Source organism: Podarcis melisellensis (assembly GCF_964234715.1).
Source record: "Podarcis melisellensis genome assembly, chromosome: 10".
Classification (NCBI taxonomy): Eukaryota; Metazoa; Chordata; class Lepidosauria; order Squamata; family Lacertidae; genus Podarcis; species Podarcis melisellensis.
The window spans coordinates 57,446,046-57,468,020 of record NC_138542.1 but is presented as its reverse complement, the minus strand read 5'-3'; the positions used below and the strand labels follow the sequence as shown (position 1 = coordinate 57,468,020).

Below are 21,975 nucleotides of genomic sequence, written 5' to 3'. Positions count from 1 at the left end.
TAATAATATTAGGAGAAACTGCTTTGTCAAAAATGGATGTGTTAGGGGGGATTCGCTGACAAATTTCCATGAAAACTTTAAAAAAAAAATTTCACAACATGATGTAGAAATGTAGAGCCTAGGAAAAATAGAAACTGAAATAAATCAGAATTGACAGATTTGCCCACCCCTACACCCTACCCATGTCAGCTTTGACACGACAGCTTCTCAATATACTATATTTCTTGTCTCTTAGGAGTGGGGCTGGCTGCAGTGGTTCTCTCGTTCTGGCTGAATATCTATTACATTGTCATTATTTCCTGGGCACTGTATTATCTCTTCAACTCTTTCACTGTGGTGAGTTTCTGCCATCCTCTCTTTGGTGAAGCACATGGATGGAGCAATGTATGCAAATTCCACCTTTGCACAGTACACTAGTTATTCCACAGTCATGCATCACTCTCTGTCCTCCTCCCAGGCATTATAAGGGACATTATCAGAGTTGAAGGATGCATTCCAGATGGGCAAAAACACTCAAGGAGTGTGTGGGAAGCTGGGGCAGTGAAGGGCATTGCCTGGAGAAAATGGGTGTGGTGTGGAATGGGGCAGACAGAGAGGCTTGATCTGGAACCCTGGTAATGTGGGGTTCTTGGTCATGGAGAGGCGTATTGGCTCAGTGCAAGAAGGTAGGAGTGAAGTGGATGGGAATACTGGGAGTATGACCACCACCACCACCACCCTGCTCGCCATGCTATCATTCTCTGGTTTGGAACAAGGAATTGCTAGAGCAAATGTTATACAGTGGTACCTCGAGTTAAATACGCTTCAGGTTACATATGCTTCAGGTTACATACTCCGCTAACCCAGAAATAGTACCTCGGGTTAAGAACTTTGCTTCAGGATGAGAACAGAAATCGTGCTCCGGCGGTGCGGCGGCAGCTGGAGGCCCCATTAGCTAAAGTGGTGCTTCAGGTTAAGAACAGTTTCAGGTTGAGAACGGACCTCCGGAATGGATTAAGTATGTAACCAGAGGTACCACTGTAATGCAGTCACAGACCTGTTAAGAACAAAAGACTTAGTTGTAGTGTACATTGAGTTAAATATATGGCACATATAAAAAAACAGGAAAGAGCAAAACAGTAACTATATTGACTTCTAGCACCTTATTTCTGAAGTATTTCAGGGGGGTGATGACCAGGGTTTGTTGGGTTCTTTCTCCACAACGCATTTCATGGCAGTGAAGCCATTCTGATCAACGTAAAAGGCTCCTTTGAAAGATGACTCTCCATGCAATCAATAGACATACAAAGCATCTGTGCTTATTGCACCCTGGGATTCCACTTTATTTAGACACACAGCTGCTAAGAGGCTGTGTGTGTATCTTGGGCTTCTGTCCACTTTAGGGCTTTTGTTTGACTGTGTTCCACAAACACCGGTGAAACATCTTGCCAAAATATTTGTATTGTTGAGCCACTTCGGAGCCATATGTCGATAGTCCCCAGAGCAAACCAGACACCTGCAACTTCTGCTCTTGTCACTAAAATGCCGCCTAGTCATTTGTACGGATTACATTGTCGGGGCTTTGGAGGATTTCCAAAACAGAACTTTAGATCGGGACTTTGCCCTCTCCTGAGCCCAGAATGGGTAGTGACAGTTTTACAATGGAACAATAGCTTATATTACAGGAGAATCTCTTGCCCCTCTGTTTGCTGCCTTCTCCTGAACCATTCTGCTGGCACAAGCGGCAGGAAATTGGGTTGCCCACCCTTTGACAACCTCATGCCTCCTGTGCACCTGACAGTAGCACCACAGGCAGAAATTCAACAGATGAAGCTGACCTTCACCCTCTCTGCTGACCTTTCCCCACTCAGGACCTGCCATGGCAGAGCTGTGGAAATGCCTGGAACACAGACCAATGCTTTTCCAACTACTCCCTCAATGACACCACCAACCTGACCAGCGCTGTGACGGAGTTCTGGGAGTACGTCCCCAGCCTAAGTCAGGTTTTGCCATCATTGGGGTCATCTCATCAGTGCAGGGGCTGGGGTGAGAAGGGAGGGATGAAAAGGGTGGTGGGACTTTCTCATTCACCTTCTGTAGAAGTACCCTTATGTTGTTGTTGTTGTTGGCATCTGTCTGTCTTGGGAGACAATGGGAGAGTCCACCTTCAGGGGTGAAGTCAAAGTGTAGGAAGGTTACAGCACCTGCCCTTACACCACTCATATTTAAACACAGTATTTGTGTTGCGAAAAAGGAGGTGGGCATCAAAATGCTGAATATAGACATTCTTGTTGTTGTTCTTAATATTTGGTTGGTGTTCTCCTTCACCTCCCCAACCTCTGCTTTGGTGTTGTCCTGAGCTAACCTCTGCCTGAGCAGGATGGAACCCCCACCAGGAGCAAGGCATGGTCTTGTTCCTCATCCCTGGCCAGCAAGTGCAGGTGGGATGGATCTCACAGCTTTACCCCTCCCTCAATTTGGGTTGATGGGGACCAGCAAGCTTCCTGCCAACATACCTCCGCAATGGACAAGCACAGGGCAGAGTCATCTGCTCCATTGCACTGCCTGTATAGCACGGAGTTCCATCTTTGATTTTTCTTTTACTTGACTGGCTAAGTGAAGGGCAAAAGAGAACCAGCACCCCTTCCAGGGGATCCCTAGACTGGCTTCTCCAAACCAGACTTGAAACTGGATTGAAATGGAACTAAGTTAAGCAGCAGCATCCAACATTGTCTGGGATTGAGAGGTTGTCTTTCTGTGCTCCCCTTGCTCTCTTCTGGACCAGGGGAAAAAAAGGTCTTTCATTGGACCCCTAAATGAATCCTAAAAGCTGCTGTCACTTTTGTCCGGACAGTGTCCAAGTGTTCATTTTCTCCCCTTCATACCTCTTGGCATTACATCTGACAGAGTCGGGTACATGTGAAACTAGACCCACTGAATTGTTTTATCCCTCTCCTTAAAAAGAAAGCATGCTAGTTTGTCTTGGGTTAGCTCAGCCTGCTGTTGCCCCTGACTCTACCCACAGCTGGCTTCATTTACCATTAGCTGCCTTACCCACCAGCCCCAATGGACATCAGTCACCTTTGAAAATGACTCTCAGCCTCTGGAGAATCTAGTCATTCAGTCTCTCTGGATCTCAGTTGTTCTTATTTTCTCCCCGTTTTCTTGCAGGAGAAATATGCACCAGATCTCCGGAGGCTTGGGGGAACCGGGGAATATCCGCTGGCCTTTGGCTGGCACTCTGGCGTTGGCCTGGGTTCTGGTCTATTTCTCCATATGGAAAGGTGTTGAGTGGACCGGAAAGGTACTTCATGCTCATTGTGCTGTCCAATACTACCTTTGATTGCTGCATTCATTTCTTTATCTTGAAACTGAAATATCCTCCAGGGTTTTTTTTATTTTTATTTTGCCTGAGTGCCTATAATGAAGGTTTCTTCCTTAAATAGGTGTTAGCGCAATCCAGTTTTGACCTTAACCCTCCCCAGTCACCGCCCCAGCTTTAACAATGGTTACTTTTCATATATATATGCCTAATATAATAAAAAATCTCTAAGCAGTTTGCATTTTTTATTTGTCGTTATTGCATTTACCTTAAAACTGGATAGAATTAAGTTAAATACACAATACAATAGCAAACGTGAGCAGGGGTTTCTTGTTGGAACATTTCCCAACTCCCCTAAACTGAACAAGCTGAGAAGTTTCAAGACTAAATTTAACCTTTTAAAATTGCTAAGGCAGAAATGGGGCGTGTGTGCCTGTCCAGGGGTTGTTGGATTCTAGTTCTGAGTTCTTAGCATGAGACATGCTAAATTCAAATATTGAAAATTCAAATATTGCTATATATCAGATGTTGTCAAATACTTATTGTTACTGCAGGTCAGCTGTTAGGAATTATCACATGCTGAACACTGCATATTGAATACTGTCAAATATTCAGCTGCCACTGTATGTTAGCAGGCAGTTTGCATCCCATAATTACTAACAACTGAATCTGCTTTAGAATCTGACGTCTGCATATTTCTTCCCCCATCCTAATTTTGAGATACTTTTTTGGAGTGTGGTGCGGGTAAACTAGATTCAATTTTAACATTTAACAACAGCTTCCAAAACCTTTCTCTCTGTTCTTCTTGCCTGTAGGTTGTCTACTTCTCCGCCACATACCCTTACTTCATGCTCTTTATCCTGTTCTTTCGTGGAGTCACCTTGCCAGGAGCCAAGGAGGGAATCCTCTTTTACATCACACCCGATTTCAGCAAACTCTCCAAGTCTGAGGTTTGTATTTTCATCTGATCCGTGCGACAAGGGAACTAATTACTGCTGCAGACAATAAACAGCCTGTTCTCCCGGAAAGTTCCTAGAATCTAAAATGGAAATAGGAATTGAATCATTTAGATCAATGCTTCCTAAAGAATGTCTTATAAATGCCCTGGTGCATCACGACACAGGACCACTTCTTGCTTGATATCTGTCATGTGGAGAATGCTGAAGATGTTGCCGCAGGCCAGCTGCTCCACCCCAACATCACAAAACAGACAATCCATTAACAAGGGACAGTGGTTGCCTTCATACCCTGCCTGAGAGCTCATCAGAGGCTTCCATTTAGCTCCTGTCGGAAACAAAATGTAGATCTTTGGGCCAGTCCCACAGAGTTCTTCTTATGTGGGAAGGAACACAGTGCAGTGGTAGAACATATGTTTTTCATGAAGAAGGTCTGAGGGCCAATCCCTGCTGGCATCTCCTATTAAAAGTATCAGGTACACAACACTATGGGAATCTCCCATCCAAGTGTTAAACCATTGCTCTGCCTAAGAACATGAGATGAGCTTGCTGGATTCAGCATCCTGTTTTCACAGTGCCCAGCCAGATGCCTATGGGAAACCCACAAGCAGGAACAAAATACAAGAGCACCGTCGCTTTCTGCAGTTTCCAGAAACTGGTATTTAGAAGCATTTTGCCTTCAACTGTGGAGGCGGAATATAGCCATCCAGGCTAGTAGCTGTTGATAAGCTTCTCCTCCATGAAATTGTCCCAGTGCTCCACGTTGGTGGCCATCCCGTGGGAGCCAGTTGCATAGTTTAACTCCATGCTTTGTGAATGAGTAATTTGTTTTGTCTGTCACCCAACGTACAGCTTCATTAGATGTTCCCTACCATGGTACTATCTACACATTGACAGGCAGGGACTCTGCAAGGTTCTAGACAATGGTACATCTAATCCCTTTCTAGACGATGTTCCCCTTATAGGATTTTAAACCATCTTCTTCCTTTTGTAGGTCTGGATGGATGCAGCCACACAGATCTTTTTTTCCTATGGTCTGGGGTTGGGGTCTCTGATTGCCTTGGGAAGCTATAACACATTTCACAACAACGTTTACAGGTTTGTCATGTATACATTTATGTTCAATAATAATTCCAATGATGCTTTTTCAAAAGCGTTTAATATCACATTTGCAGGTGTGGAAAGCACTTCACGTGAATTCATTCATTGCAATCCCAGCTGTTGTTTTTAATCCCATATTGCAGATGAGGCAGGGTGAGGGTAAAATAAAGTAGTTTAGTCAAGGCCACCCTAGCCATCTCATGGTTGAGGTGAGATTTGAACCAAGGTTTATTTCCCCTGACTGTATTTCCTGACTGATGATCATTCAGTGGCACACAATCTGCCCAACACGGGCAGCAGACTGCTATATGAGAACATTCCCATATCAGTAAGTGTTTTTAAATCCATCACTATCACTGTTCTTGGTTCATTAGCAAAAGTTGTATAACAATTTCTATCTGGTCCTGTCTTCTCTGTGCCAGTCACTCCCAAGCACTTAAGTTTTTCCCTGACACAATCTTTCCATTATGGGGAACCTTTCTCAGGGCCACTGAGCATCAGATGTTCCTTCAGATATGGGTTTAGACTGCCCTCCGCTTATTCATAGGTAATATGTTTCCCAGGAGAGGCTGAAGAGGCCTCAAACATTCACACGGAAAACCTCTTCAACCCAGTTTTCTCTTCTTAACCCATTAACGAGAAACCCAGGCCTTGCTTAGAAACCTCAAGCTGAATTTCAGGCGGTCCATCCATGAAGAAACAATTTGTGGTGGCAATCTAGCTGCTGCATAAACACCAGACTGGGCCTTCCTCTTTGCTCTCATTTGTTCTGCCATCTCACTCTGTCTTCTTTGTGCAATGCTCTTTTGTTATAATTTCTGCTTTTGAACTCATTTATTCATTCATCCCTTTGTTCTATATTTCATCATGTTCCAAAGTACTGGGGCAGATAACTTTCAGGGTATTCAAGTGGTGAGTTCCATGACAGGGTCTTTGCAGTAGTGGCTGCTATTATTATTATTATTAGTTATTCTTATTAGTTGTTATTATTATTATTATTATTCCAGCAGGTTTTAAAATATATGTGTATTGCTGTAATAACTGTTCAGTTTATGACTTTATTGATTCATGATAGTTTTAGATTTTTATATCTGAGAGTCACTTGGCTTGTAAACTCAGAAAAGTGGGATAAAAATTACTGGAACTAAAATAGATAGATAGAATTTCTGGAATCAGAATGCCCTAGAACAATGAAAACCATCCACTCGGTCCCAGACCAGTAAAAGGCAACATTTTTTTTTTCATTAGAAAAAATGCCTTGATGTATTGAAGGACACTCCAAAGTTGATGTTCAGTGGCTGAGATCACCTCTCTGTCTGCACCTTTGCTGCCTTATTGTGCTACATAGGCAGGAAACGTAATACTGCTAGTTCCTCGTCTACTTCAGAGGTTGTGATGGAACAGAGCAGTTTGAGCTGGGCTCTCTGATTGGTTGGCCTCAGACTGTTTATTGGGCTTTGTAGGTCCTTCTTCACCAGTCCTCTCTCAACCTGCACTGCATTCTGATTTGCTACTGGGCCAAATTCAAGTTTCTGCTTTTGACCTACATAGTTTGGGATCTAACAGTCCACCACCTCCTGTGCATGGCTGCCTGCATGCTAACATTATCTACAGTTCCACCATTTGGTGAAGACATGAGAGTGGATATTCTTACTAGAGGTACCTAGATTGTAGAACTTCCTCCTGAAAGTGGTTGGCTCCCTCTCTTTTATGTTTTAGGAGCACCTCAGACTTTTCTATTCCATCATGCCTTTAATCTATTTTAACCAGCTGAAGTGGCAGTGTAAACTGGCCCATTTCCCTCATGCCCTCATGCCCTCAGGCTGCTGTTTTAATGATTTGACTTATATTGTGCTTGGTTTCATCTCATTATTTTTATTGCATTTTTGTGTTTTAATCCAGAAGTCACCCTAAGGCTGAAAAGCAATGCAGAAAATACATACATATATTTTCTCCCTCTCTCTTCTCCCCCTCCAGAGACTCTATAATTGTTTGTGGCATAAATTCTTCAACAAGCATATTTGCAGGATTTGTTATTTTCTCCATCGTCGGCTTCATGGCCCACATCACCAAGAAGTCAATAGCTGAATTGGCATCCTCAGGTACAATCTCTTCAATAGGGAATGTGAGCCGGTATAGTCAAGGAGCTTAAGTTTGGCAGCACTGTGGAAACAAACTAAACTTCAGGCATTTCTATAAAAAATGGACTATTTTGTGGGGTAAAGGCTGCAGTTGTTCTTTGCTGAAGGAAAGGCACATGAGGCATCAGTGGTGGCTGTTGGTTCCCATTGGGACTGATGGGATGGAAGGAACTGAGATGGGTAGTCCGTTAAGGGCAGACTGAGGTTGGTGAAGCAGTGCTCCATTTGCCATCATGGACCATCTTGCACCATAATACGCATGTTCAGAGGTACTTCGTTCTATAATATTTATATCTGTTAATCAGGCACAATTTTGTTGGAGCTACAATATTCACATCCCTGCAAGAGTTTTTTATGATCATTTGCTTGCAAAAACGAACTTCTTCAATGAAATGCAGCTGTATTTGTATTTATTTATTATCTGTACTTACAGTTTGCCCTTCTCCAGATGATCCCATAGCAAATTGCAGGGATGTTATTACAAAAAGGGCTCCTCCATTTGACTGGCACTGAGACAGATGCAATACGGGCCATCTTTTCTTCATATACTGTCAGATAGCATATCTACTTTGACAAGAACCCTACTTAGCCATTGATTCACAATTGGTATTGTCAGCTTTCTTGACACCTGGTTAATATAATATTGGCAGCGATCAAAGAGTTTACAACAGGGGTAGGCAACCTAAGGCCCATGGACCGGATATGGCCCCATCGCCTTCTCAATCCAGCCCACGAACGGTCCGGGAATCAGCGTGGTGTTTACATGAGTAGATTGTGTCCTTTTATTTAAAATGCATCTCTAGGTTATTTGTGGGGCATAGGAATTCGTTCATTTCCCCCCTCAAAATATAGTCTGGCCCACCACAAGGTCTGAGGGACGGTGGACCGGCCCATGGCTGAAAAAGGTTGCTGACCCCTGGTTTACAACATGAAATGTTTATCGAAGATTGAACCCCATCAGTCCAAATCTTAAAGAGAGCCCAAATTAAGATTAAGCCCAAGTATCTGATCTGTTACTTCCAGATGTTGTTGCCAGTATCCCTGCTCCAAGCGACAATTCCATCTCACACCACTGAACCTTTTGGCAGAAGGGAAAATGTTTGTGGAAAGTACAACTGACCATAACTCAAAACAAAAAAAATTCCTTCCAGTAGCACCTTAAAGACCAACTAAGTTAGTTCTTGGTATGAGCTTTCGTGTGCATGCACACTTCTTCAGATACACACGTGCATGCACACGAAAGCTCATACCAAGAACTAACTTAGTTGGTCTTTAAGGTGCTACTGGAAGGAATTTTTTTTGTTTTGACTATGGCAGACCAACACGGCTACCTATCTGGAGCTGACCATAACTCAGTAACTGCTTAAGAGATGCAATAACGTGCTCACCCTGCTGTGACTTGTGTCTAAATCATATCACAAAATAAAACTATAACCATTCATTGTGTCCTTGGTGGCTACAGGTCCAGGATTGGCTTTCCTTGCCTACCCGCAGGTCGTCACGCAGCTGCCCATGTCTCCTCTCTGGTCGATCCTCTTCTTTTCAATGCTAATGATGCTTGGCCTTGACAGCCAGGTAAGGATAACCCGTTAAAAAATAACATCATGTATGGCTGTGCAGTAAGAAGAGCCCTGCTGGATCAGATTAAAGGCCTCTCTGGTTCAGCATCCTTTTCTCACAGAAGCCATCTGGGTGTCTCTGAGAAGCCCACAAGCAGGTCATGAGTGCAATAGCACCCTCCTGCAACTATGTGAACAGAGGCATGGTGCCTCTGATCCTGGAGTCAGGATAGCCTTATATTCCATGGACTTGTCTTTTGCCATCTAAGTTGGTGGCCATCACCACTGTTTTTACAGGTGGAAGTTCTGTAGCAACAGACTGTACTAATTCCCTCCCCTTCTCTATAATCATCCCCTTCTTAGCAGGGTTGACATAAACTGGTGTAGCAAGAGATACAGTGGTACCTCAGGTTAAGAACTTAATTTGTTCTGGAGGTCCGTTCTTAACCTGAAACTGTTCTTAACCTGAAGCATCACTTTAGCTAATGGGGCCTCCTGCTGCTGCCCTGCCACCGCTGCACGATTTCTGTTCTCATCCTGAAGCAAAGTTCTTAACCTGAAGCACTATTTCTGGATGAGTGGAGTCTGTAACCTGAAGCATATGTAACCTGAAGCATCTGTAACCCGAGGTACCACTGTAATTAAAAGAAAATACAATGGGAAGTTAATAATTTTTTATAAATGGGATATGCAATAGTAAAAAAAGATATAGACTAAGTAATCGCAGAAAGGAGGGGAAGGAAGTTGAAGACAACACAATGTAAAGATTGTTTTTCTGTTTAAATTTATGTAAAATGAGAAAATGGAAGAATAAAATATGGGGGGGGGGGAATCTTCCCCTTTGCATGGGTCAAGCTCCTTTGGCCCACAGGGGCTTCTGGTCAGAATCCACAAGCTTCTGATCCCAAGGACCTGCCTCCCTTATCATGAATCTTTGATCGGCAACAGCCCACCTCTGTACTTCTGCTGCTAATTCCCATGCCATCTCATCCTATTGCTGAACCCTTATATTTAGGATGTTTCTCCTAAATTTGCTTGCCTGAAATTCGAGCTCCAGTGCTTTGATGACAAATAAAATAAATAAGCAATGCAAAATCAGTGAGGCCTTCATAGTTGCTTATGTACCTGAAATGTAAGTGCATGATAACTCTCCATTCTTGCTCTGGACAGGAACTCATTTTTTTCCAATGACAGGCTAAGATTGAGTTCTCTAGAGATGAGGGCTGGAGGCATGAAATTGGTGCTTCCTTTGGAATCTACCACCTCAAGCTACTGCTTCACATAGCTTTGTGGTGAGATTATTCGCCCTGTATAAACGGTGAATCAATCAACCCTAGACACCAACTAGAAATATAAAATATAATAATGTAGCTGCATCTCAGAACCTATCTACACATGCAGCAGAATCATGTGATGCAACTTCTCCTGGGCTGTACAATTCACACTGCAGATGAGGAAGGGGGATAAACTCCTTTTGTCAAATGTTCTGCTGTGAGGAGTGGGGGAGTCCTTGTACATAAAAAATTACCTGTTTTAGCTAACTTGCAACGCTTCTCCTCCACATTCTAATTTTATAGGCACAGTTTGAATGATTAAATGGGGTAGGCTTTTGCGGTGTGTATAGTAGCAGCTATTATGGAATCCATGACAAATTGACTGGCTTTCAAATTTCTATTGTATCCCAGCCTTTTAAGAGGAGTGTGTGTGTGTGTCCTTGCTTTCCCGCAAACTCCATTTATTTTCCATATATTGTGTTGGCTATTTATAATTTAATACTCCTAGGAGCTGCAGTTGTAGCTGAATTTGACCCAGTTCATAATTTAGAGACCTTTTTAAAATGACGCAAATGCTAACTGAACAGCTACTTTAATTCATTATATATATATTTTATTCCACTAAATACCATTTTTCTTAAAGCATTTAATTTTGCATGATTTTATCGAGTGCTGCTTGTTTCCCCAAGGTGCCTCTTGGATTCTTTTAAAGTGACAGCTCTCGCTAAGCTCTCAAACACTTCTAAAATTAATGACTTTTCGTGTTGCTTCTTAATCAGTTTGCACACAGAAGTGGCCCACAGGGTTGCGCCGTTCAAGAGTCCTTTTGAAGAGTGACATCTGAGAGCTGTCTGGAGTTCCCCCTCTCAACCAGGCCCATTAGTATTACATATGTCATGACAAAGGCTTACCCCTGAAGCCTTTCGGGTTAAGAATTTTTTTTTGGGGGGGGTTGTTCCTCTGACAAACTGCTTGCCGATCAAACAACGGGTGGGGGCAGATGAAGCATTGTTGCAAAAATTATTTGTTCATATAACAAGCATGGAAGCAAAATGAAATTAATGCCATCTTCTCTGTGGATTGCACATCTGTTGTTGGTAAAACACAGAAACAACATATGGGCAAATCCTCTGTTTAAATGGAGAGCCCCTTCTCTGTGTCCTATGTAAGTTGAAGGCACAGTTGGTGGGAACAAGCAACAGGGCCTTCTCAGGGTGGTCCCAGGATTTTGGCCATTCAATAACCATGGCCCAATGGGAAAATTTATGGAAGATCAATTGGAAATTCACAAACTGTTACACGATTAGAGAGAACTTTCAAAAAATGCAACATCGATGGTATCTAACACCATGGAAACTTTCAAAAATGTATAAAAATGTGTCAAGTAATTGTTGGAGATGTGGAGATTCAGGAACATTCTACCATATGTGGTGGACATGTAGGAAAATACAGGTATTCTGGGAAAGTATACATGCAGAACTGCAAAAAATGCTAAAGATCTCTTTCAATAAAAAACCAGAGGCCTACCTCCTGGGAATAACAGATTTGGATATTCCACAAAAGAGGAAGGGTATCTTTTTATATGCGACGGCGGCAACAAGAGTTTTGATCGCAGCAAAATGGAAGAGTAATGAAATCCCCTCTATACAAGATTGGATCCAAAAGCTGACAGAATATGCCGAATTAGATGGTTTATCAGAAAAAAATAAAGAATAAATCAAAACAGGAATTTGTTTCTAAATGGGAGGTTTTCAAAGAATATCTGAAAAATAAATATAGTAGTTTAAATTCTGTTGCAGCATTCGAGGAACTTCAGTAATAGTTGCTAGGTAGATAGAAGAAATTAGATTTATTGAGAATAAGTTTAATTATGAAAAAAATGTGTATTGGCAATAAGTAATATGAATTTGAAATATGGAATAGACGGGAAGTTGGGTCTTTAGTGTTAAGACCAATAGATGTTTTATTGTTTGCCAAGAAAATTGTGTGTCTATGGTTATTTTTGTAATTTGTGTGTAATTTGGTATTTGTGTTTTTGTGTGTGTGTTTTTCTTGTTGTATAAATAAATAATATTTTTTTAAAAAAATAACAGGGCCTTCTCAGTGTCTGCCCCAATACAGTGAAGTATGGATGGCCTCTCCTCTGGTTGTCTTTCACCAGTTGGGAAATACATTTTTATTCTGTCATATTTTACCTGTGTTCTTTGACTTTATTGGTTGATATCCAACTAGGGGCTCAATCAGACTTCTGTTTGTTTCATGAATGAAAATCCGAGAGATTTTAGTTTTGTTCCATTGCATTACCTGGGAAATTCTCCTATGTACTGCTGAATCAGAAGGAATGTTTTCTGCAGATTGATGTTGGTGTGTTTGATAAAAGGGGAAATGTAGGTAAAATAAAAGGAGAATTTCCTGGATGTCTAGGCTCAGTTTTGGGACAAGTACTCTTTGGTGACAGAGCCCCAGCAGAGATTTAAAATTACAAAACATGCAACAAAGTAAGCATGGAAATATAGGTGGTTAGACCTTTAAAATATCCTAGTCTCAGTTGCTTCTTTTGATACAGAAACCACCACCCCCCCACATTTTGTAGGTTAAAAATGGTTTACTTACAAACTGTTCAAATGTCAGATTCATGTGCTTTTCCATACAGCAGCAAGAAAAGACAGGCAGTATAACTTAGGTTCCAAAATGGTAAAAATTCTAAATTATTTGTATAGAAACACAAAAACGACTTGCTTAAGCCATACAGTCTAAACTTGGAGCAGCCATCTTAGATTTCCTTACTGGTAATGGTGGAACCGGAGAGAACAAAGTATTTGGTAACCCTCCCACAGTGAGGGGAAGTGGCCTAGCTAAGCCTGTCAGGACAGTTTATTCTGTAGTCTTAACCCCTTCATGCTTCGATTAGACTTAAGCATGTTGGCTATATGCGGCTAATTTATCTCACAGACATTTTGTTCCAATTCGGCAGTAAAAGTAGATTTTCCCAGAGAAAGCAGTGGGACAAAACTAAAGCTTCTTGGGCCTGTGACTAGAAATCATGTGACAGTGTGGACGAACCCCAAGTTAGAGCAGACCCACTGAAATCAAGGAAGTAACTTAAGCCCATTGAGTTCAATGGGTCTGCTCTGTGCACAACTAACATAATAATAATAATAATAATAATAATAATAATAATAATAATAATAATTTATTATTTGTACCCCGCCCATCTGGCTGGGTCCCCCCAGCCACTCTGGGTGGCTTCCAACAAAGATAAAAGATACACTAACATTAGATATCACCACTGTATTTTTAATGTTGTGTATTAAAAAATTATTGTATTTATAATATATTTTTAATACATTTTAAGACAATGTGATTTTAAAATTCTTATTGGCTTGTCCTGAGTGGTGCAAAGATGCTAGAAGTGTAGGGTAGAAATCTCCATATAAGTAAATAAAAATAAATGCAGGTTTCCTAAATTCTCCTCATTCAAATTATAATTTGCTATTTTTAAAATTAAATTTGTATACCACCCTTCATTTGTAGATCTCATGGTGGTTCACAACATAAAAATACAAGACATAAACACAAAATAAGCAATAAAAACAAGAATAAAACCCCCCACCAAACAATAACCCCCTCCCTCTCTGCCCTGGGTGTGTAACAACGGTTTGCCTTAAACCAGGAGGCAAGGAAGGGAATTACCATGAACATATAATGGAAGGAGAAATGAAGGGGAGCATATAAATTTGTGGCCCTTTGAACGCTCTTTCTAATAGCGTCAAACCACGGTTTGATGTTACGTCTGAACCAAGCTACTGTGTGGATTCAAAGGCCGATGTGGAAAGCTAAGGAGATACAGATTCAACAAGGAGGTTGCTGATGTATTCCTATTAATTTCTTCTTGCAGTTTTGCACAGTGGAAGGCTTCATCACAGCCCTGATGGATGAGTTTCCACATGTGCTGAGAGCAAGGAAGAAAATATTTATTGCAGTGGTGTGTTTCATCTCTTACCTCATTGGATTCTCCAACATCACCCAGGTATTAAAAACGGTGCATACCCTTTTACTATTAGATGCTGATGATCTCTTAGTTTTAGTGCTTATTCAGGTGTGGAGCCAGTATTCTAAGTCTCTTTTGGATGACAGATTTGTTATCCAAACAAAATAGGGAGCTCTAAGTAGGCAACTGTTATCCATTTCAAGTCAGGGTGATCTTTCTGCTCTGGAGCTTTAGCTTGAATAGCATCTGGTGGCTCCTGTTCTTTGACTCTTGGATGGGGACAGAGTGTGCTTTCATCATTGCTTCTACATAGGGTCCCACAGCACTAGGCAGTCAGAGCACAGTGCTCTTTCTGGCAGCAAGAGAGAAATGAAGCTCCCTGCTAGTATTCTTTCTTTGGTAAATGGTAGGGCCAGGCAGTGAGAGATTTTACTTTCTTGGGCTCCATGATCACTGCAGATGGTGACAGCAGCCACGAAATTAAAAGACGCCTGCTTCTTGGGAGAAAGGCGATGGCAAATCTAGACAGCATCTTGAAAAGCAGAGACATCACCTTGCCAACAAAGGTCCGTATAGTTAAAGCTATGGTTTCCCCAGTAGTGATGTATGGAAGTGAGAGCTGGACCATAAAGAAGGCTGATGGCCGAAGAATTGATACTTTTGAATTATGGTGCTGGAGGAGACTCCTGAGAGTCCCATGGACTGCAAAAAGATCAAACGCATCCATTCTTAAGGAAATCAACCCTGAGGGCTCACTGGAAGGACAGATCCTGAAGCTGAGGCTCTAATACTTTGGCCACCTCATGAGAAGAGAAGACTCCCTGGAAAAGACCCTGATGTTGGGAAAGATGGAGGGCACAAGGAGAAGGGGACGACAGAGGATGAGATGGTTGGATAGTGTTCTCGAAGCCACAAACATGAGTCTGACCAAACTGCGGGAGGCAGTGGAAGTGCCTGGCGTGCTCTGGTTCATGAGTCACAAAGAGCTGACACGACTAAACAACAACAGGGCCAGGTTGGTCTCGCGCTTGCTTCAAAGTTACTCTTAGGAGGCAGGTCATTCAGCCTTCCAGTGCACTGCAATGGAGAAAACAGAAAGAAGAAGAGAAAGGCAAAGGTCACAAGGGACTGATTGGGACAACTGCAGTTACAGCAACATATAAAGCCAAAATTGGAAAGGAGGGTTGAGCCAAAGACCCTGCAAAAAGAGTGGGTCTCTAGCTCTCCATCCCAGTAAATACCATAATCATGTAGAAAACACTGGAAAAGACCAGTGCACAGCTGATGTCTGTAAAAGAGGCGACATGGGCCTTTTATTCGGGCCAGTGGGCAGCCCTATAATCTCACTACCCTGGTCAAACTACCATCCCAGAGGTCTTTGTGGAAATCTATGAAGACTGGAGTAAAACGAAGATACCAGAAATGTGTGGTTGCATTTGATGGGTTTCATTTTTTTCAGACAAAATGGCATGTCTAGGGAGAGCCCAGATCAAGGATCAAGACCATGCCATAGAAGGAGTGAGGGATTCCACCCTTTCTTCCCTATAGCATGCTCCTGTGGGTATAGGGCAGTATGCAAATTTTAAGAAGAAGAAGAAGAAGAGGAGGAGGAGGAGGAGGAGGAGGAGGAGGAGCTTGGGGTGGGTTTTCATCAGGATCATGCCAAAGGAGTCAATGCTGGCGGCATCCTTCTCACATGGTGAGGTCCCAGCCCTGATTGCTCTCCTATTTTGCAATACAAGCCTAGTATTTCCATTTTTAAATAAATGAAAGAAAAACATGCACAACTTCTGTCCTGCAATGTTGTTCTTAACCGTCAAACCTGCACATGAGACAGTATTGCGAAGCTCCAGGCAAAAACCTCCTTTCAAATGAAATTCTTATAATTTCATTTGCTTTGCTTGCTCTCTAAGTGCATTAAGGGCTCGTATTGTGTCCCCACAGGGTGGCATCTATGTTTTCAAGCTGTTTGATTATTACTCAGCCAGTGGCATGTGCCTGCTCTTCCTTGTCTTCTTCGAGACCATCTCCATCTCTTGGTGTTATGGTAAGTAAGTGAAAGCTGGCCCCTCTTTGCAAACTCCATCAGGGTCAGGATTGGGTTTCCATGGCACTTTGTGCTGGGCCAGCTTGTTCACCTGACTGTCTGCTCACACAATTTCTGTACCACCAAAAGTGGCAACAATCACCTTAGGGATTCATCTGAATCCAAAGTACACCTCTCCTTCCATCCGCTTAACAGATATTTCTGATTTCAGGTGTGAATAGATTTTACAGTAACATTGAAGAGATGATTGGTTATAAGCCCTGTGGATGGTGGAAGCTCTGCTGGGCCTTCTTCACTCCACTTGTCTGCTTGGTAAGATGGTCAAACCTAAGAATCTCATTTCCAGGTCTGTGGTCTCTTTTTAAAGGGCCAAACTAGACAAGATAGTAAGTGTCGGTGTCATTAGTCCTTCATTTGTGTTTCCTTTTAAAACAACAACAGCTGCAGCAGTGATTGAACTGGCTAAGAACTATGGGGTGTAGGAAGGGGGCCTTAGCCTTTAGATAGAGCTAGCTGGTCCTTTGTCTACATCTGAAATGTGACTACTAATATTCTTATCCTCTGTGAACTTGTTTAATGAACTGCACAAGTTACACTGAAAGGAGATTGGATGGGTGCTATTACACAGCCACCCCTGGGGCATGTTGAGAGTAGCTCCCTGGGCTGAGGGCAGTGGAGAAGTCATCTATGGAGAGTCTAGACCAGTTTTTGCTACGTTGGTGCCCTTTAGACATTTTGGACTACCTCTGATGACAGTTGTAGTTCAAAACATCAGGTTGGCATAGTCTGGTCTAGAAGAAAGGTCAGCATCCTCAAACAAGTCTGTTGCTTTCTGTGCTGTTGCTGAGCTGCAACATTTTCTTCTTCTCTTTGTTCAGGGCGTTTTCTTCTTCAGTGTGTTTGAAATGACTCCCCTGAGTCTAGGGAAATACGTTTATCCTGCTTGGGGCCAAGGGATTGGCTGGACCATGGCTTTGTCATCTATGATCTTGATCCCAGGATATATGCTGTACTTCTTCTTCACTACAAAGGGAACGGTCCAACAGGTAAGGGCAAATTGTATTGCCACTTTCCTTGGTGTTGAGTGGAGACTTCATTGGAGCAAAACAAACAGCCATTTCACCACAGCAGTGACTCAGGTGCAGAGACACACCACCAGCAAACTCAGCATGATGTATTTGTTGTTGGACAGTATGGAAATGCTATCTGTCTATTTATGGGCTTTATGTGCTCCCTTTCTGTCAAACACATGCCTTTCAAGGAGGTTGAGCAAAAGAGCATAAACACATTTTCATAAAAACAAAACAACCATTGCAAAATAAAAGCAAAAAGCAGGATAAAAGCACTTATTTATTCTTAAAAGTGGCAATTAAGAAATCCAGCAGAAACACTAAGCCCAAACCACTGAGCAAACCAGGGAAACAAGGACATCAAATCTGGAAGCGTAGTGTAATAAATAACAATGAAAGCAGCAGCCATTAACTTACAGAAACTCTGCTGAACAGGACAGACTTTGCCTGGCATCTAGAGCAAGAATGGGGGACCTGTGGCCATCAAGATGTTTTTGGAATCTGACTTCCATCGTTCCTGACTTCTGCCCATGCTGCCTGGGGCTCATGAAAGTCCAATGTCATCTGGAGGGCCTTAGGTCCTCATTCACAGCCTAAAGGATAATAATGAAAGTGCCAGGCAGATCTCTCTGGGGAGGGAGTTCCATAGTTGGAATACAACCCCAGAAAAGGCCCTCTCACTGGTAGCTAGACACCTGACCTTTGCAGACAACAGCAACTGAACTCACCTTCAACGAGTTCATTTGTGCAGCAGATTTATATTGGAAAAAACTGACTTTAGGTTTCTACTGTTCTTTCTCAGCTTTCAAAGAGCTTCCCATTGATTGTGATATTACAGTGATAATAATGTCTCTGAAATATTTACAACCCTTTAAGGTAGATCAATATTATTGTACACTTATTGCAGATAGCGTGCTTGGTATGAAATAATAAGGTTATTGTGTGAGTTCACAGTGAGAGTGAGAATTGATCTTAAGATTTGTTGTTAGAACAACAACTTTCAGCCATTATCTTACACTAGCTTTTGCAGCCTAGAAAGTTCAGATAAACATGTGCTGATAATGCAGCATGGCTCTTTAGACTCAGACCTTCTCAGACACATTTTATCCTCATCATCCATCATCCCTCTTCATATCCTCAAAGCTATTCTTTAAGCTTCTTTCTGATTTTGGCAAAGACCTCCCGTTATCCAATAGAAAGCCCTTCCTTCTTGGAGGATTAAGTGGCTCAGAGGATTGTATGTGTTATGAATGTCTGACCTTTAGGCTACTGATTGCACTCTGTTGCAGGCTGATAGACATCATTTCTTAACCTTCATCATGCTTGGCTCATATACTCTGAATGGCCCAGAACTCAATGAAAATTCATTTGTTGTTGGGGGAAATGATGCTCAGGCTATATATTTGCTACTTCCATGTTTGTACTGTGCACAAGTCAAATTTAGTAAATCAAAAACAGAATTCCTTATCCAGAGGATCTTTTTTTCTCCCTTTTCCTTTAAAAATCCTTGCCTCTGTTTTTAAAAGTGGCAGGACCAGGAAAGATGTCTGTTTGAGACCTTGGTAAACCACAACCTGCTAGCTACAGGAATGGAAGCAGATGGGCCAATAAATTAACTCAGTATGGCCAGGTATACACACATTTGGTTAAAGCATCCACATGAAACTGCTGAGCAGAGTCATCTGGAGTTTTGGAGTATGCTGTCAGCAATATGCTGATGACACACAGCTCTAATTCTTCTTCACATCTGCAGGTGAGGCAGTGGATGTGCTAGATCAATGTCTTCTCTCAGCAATGGACCAGAGGAGAGCCAGTAAGCTGAAGCTCAACCCAGATAAGAATGAGGCACTGTTAGTGAGTGGTTTCTTTGATTGCATAGGTGGGGTCAACCTCTTCCAGATGGGGTTGACCTCCCCCTGAAGGGGAAGGTACATGGCTTGTGGGTAGTTCTCAACCCATTATTGTTGCTTGAGGCCCAAGTGGCCTCTACAGCACAGAGTGCATTCCATCAGCTTCAGTACCCCTATCTGGATAGGACAGCTTCTGTTGCCTACACTCAGATAACTTCTATGTTGGGCTGTATCTGAAGGCAGTTCAGATACTGCAACTGGACAAATTGTTGACCAAGACAAGGTAGTCTGAGCATAGAACACCAATTCTGGCATGACTGCACTGGCTTCTCAATAGTTTCTGTTCGACAGTAGACCAGACTTTCATGAAAGGTGGTGGACTCCCCTTCCTTGGAAGTTTTTAAGCAGAGGTTGGATGGCCATCTGTCATGGATGCTTTAGTTGAGATTTCTGCATTGCAGGAGGTTGGACTAGAAGATCCTCAGGGCATCTTATAACTCTATAAGTCTATGATTCTGTGACTCATGGTGCTGGTTTTAACCTATAGAGCCTTATGGGACTCATGATTCCAATACCTCAAGGACTGCCTCTCCACACATGAACCAACGCAGACCCTGCATTCATCTCTCAAGATGCTCATATATATATATATATATATATATATATACACACACACACACACAGAGAGAGAGAGAGAGAGAGAGAGCGCGCGCTTGTAGGCTTCTGCAGATGCAGATTTATACAGATATGTAAACGCCGTTTCTGTGAGCTGCTCTGGTTTGCCATAAGCGGCTTAGTCATGCTGGCCACATGACCCAGAAGCTGTACGCCGGCTCCCTCGGCCAATAAAGTGAGATGAGCGCCCCAGAGTCGGCCACGACTGGACCTAATGGTCAGGGGTCCCTTTACCTTTTATACAAATATTACTCTAAATACCTTCAGCAATTCAAGACGTAATACCAGATAAGTAACACGGACTAACAGATAGACAACTGCAGACTCCTGGAAACTGGCATACATTAATCACAGATATAGTCGGGGCACTGGGCCATTACCATAACAACCAGATTGACTGACCCTGCACCTGTGATTAGCCCATCCAGGGGGTGATTTGTGCTTATGAAGGAAATCAACCCCTTCTTACATCCAGTTACTCCAAGAAGGGTGGGGAACCTCAGGCCTTGGGGCCAAATGCAGCCCTTCACGCCTGTCTATCTGGTCCTTAGGACTCTTCCCAGGCCACACCCACTCTGTGGGCCACATGCCTCATGAACCCTGCTCTGTGTTGCCCTTGAGCGTTTTTGCGTGGCTGGAATTTGTTCTTGAACTCTGATCATGCTTCTTGCTCATCTAGATGGAGTGGGGATGCAAAGAAAGGATGTGAGCATCTCTGACTTCTGTGTGGCTGCAATGTAGGCTGCATCTGCTGCTCTGCCCACTTTTGCCTCTATCCCACCACCACCACTGCTTTGCGGCCCCCAGAATGTTGCCCTCAAGCTGAAAAAAATCCCCCAACCCTAGTTAACAGTAATCTTCCCTCTCTTTTTTCACATCACCATTTCTATTACGTTCCATTTCCATTACAAATCTGACTTTGAGAATATTTCAGGGAAATTCTAGGTTTAGGTCACCTTTACACATTTTAGGGTACAACGTCAGGCAATCCAAGAAAAAGAATGAAGACTTGATAACAGTTACATAGTTTTCTTGCTGTCTTGTGGGGCTTTTGGTACTCCTTTCTCCCAGGGTAATGATGAAATGGTATTCTTGCCTCTCATATCAAACTCTCCAGTAATTATTATATATAAAACCCCCCCAAAACCAAACAAATTTTCAGGATTCAAAGACACTGTCCCTAAATTTAGACACCTTCATCTTGACTCCATCATCTACATCCTGCTGAGAGAATAATTTAATACAATTCTGCTTAACTTTGATTTACCTTTCACCAGCCGAGAGGAAAGATGAATTCCAAACACAATAGTGTCAAGATCCATATATTTCCTCAACTGCTGCATCTTGCATTCACATGTGAGGTGGTGGTTGTAGAGAGAGAGAGAGAGAGAGAGAGAGAGACTGTTGATACAAAACCAGATTCCAATCAGTGCTTTGTTTATGCCAAATTTAGCCAGGGGGTTATGTTACTTCTGGTTAATTTGGCTTAACTTGACGAACTGAATCATATTTCTCCTTCATCCCTGCAGCAGGGGCTATTTTGATCGAGGTGCCAGAAATTGAACTGGGGACATTCAGCTGGCAAACTAGATATTCAGCTCCTGAGTTTTGCCCTCCCCCCCCCACCTCCAAAACTCATAAAGAGATTAGTGATAGTAAAGCAGATGCAAGGTGGCCATTGTCTGACAGTGTCTCCAAACTGAAACCAAAATGTTCCACAAGTACATCTTGGTTAGGAAAGCAGTCAGGGTGTCATGAGCGAGCCAGCAGTAAATCACACAAAGTAGATGAAGTTAACTCTTCTTTAGAAGAGGTCTGCACAGGAGGCCTGATGAAGGCAGCAACTCTTTTTCGGTTGGTCTTGCCCCTATGAGGCCATTTGTGAAGACTGAAGGTGTTCCCACAGCTGTCTATGTCCTCTCCTCACCTGGGTCCTTCCCAAGCAATCTGAGATTGCGCCTGCATGTGTTGATTGGGCACAGAGGACAAGGGCAAGCAAGTGGACAGTGG

At 42.6% G+C, this 21,975-nt stretch overlaps 1 protein-coding gene across 1 annotated transcript in view; it reads left to right on the top strand.

The window, feature by feature from the left end:
• The window catches only part of LOC309378639 (sodium- and chloride-dependent GABA transporter 1-like), a 48,782-nt gene that overhangs the window by 18,709 nt on the left and 8,098 nt on the right, over positions 1–21,975 (top strand). Inside the window, exons 4-14 of the mRNA XM_081927113.1 lie at positions 236–336; positions 1,851–1,960; positions 3,151–3,283; positions 4,117–4,251; positions 5,252–5,355; positions 7,336–7,460; positions 8,962–9,074; positions 14,231–14,362; positions 16,268–16,370; positions 16,582–16,682; positions 17,249–17,416. Coding sequence (XP_081783239.1) covers positions 236–336; positions 1,851–1,960; positions 3,151–3,283; positions 4,117–4,251; positions 5,252–5,355; positions 7,336–7,460; positions 8,962–9,074; positions 14,231–14,362; positions 16,268–16,370; positions 16,582–16,682; positions 17,249–17,416 — 1,325 coding nt within the window. The remainder of the gene's footprint in view (positions 1–235; positions 337–1,850; positions 1,961–3,150; positions 3,284–4,116; positions 4,252–5,251; positions 5,356–7,335; positions 7,461–8,961; positions 9,075–14,230; positions 14,363–16,267; positions 16,371–16,581; positions 16,683–17,248; positions 17,417–21,975) is intronic.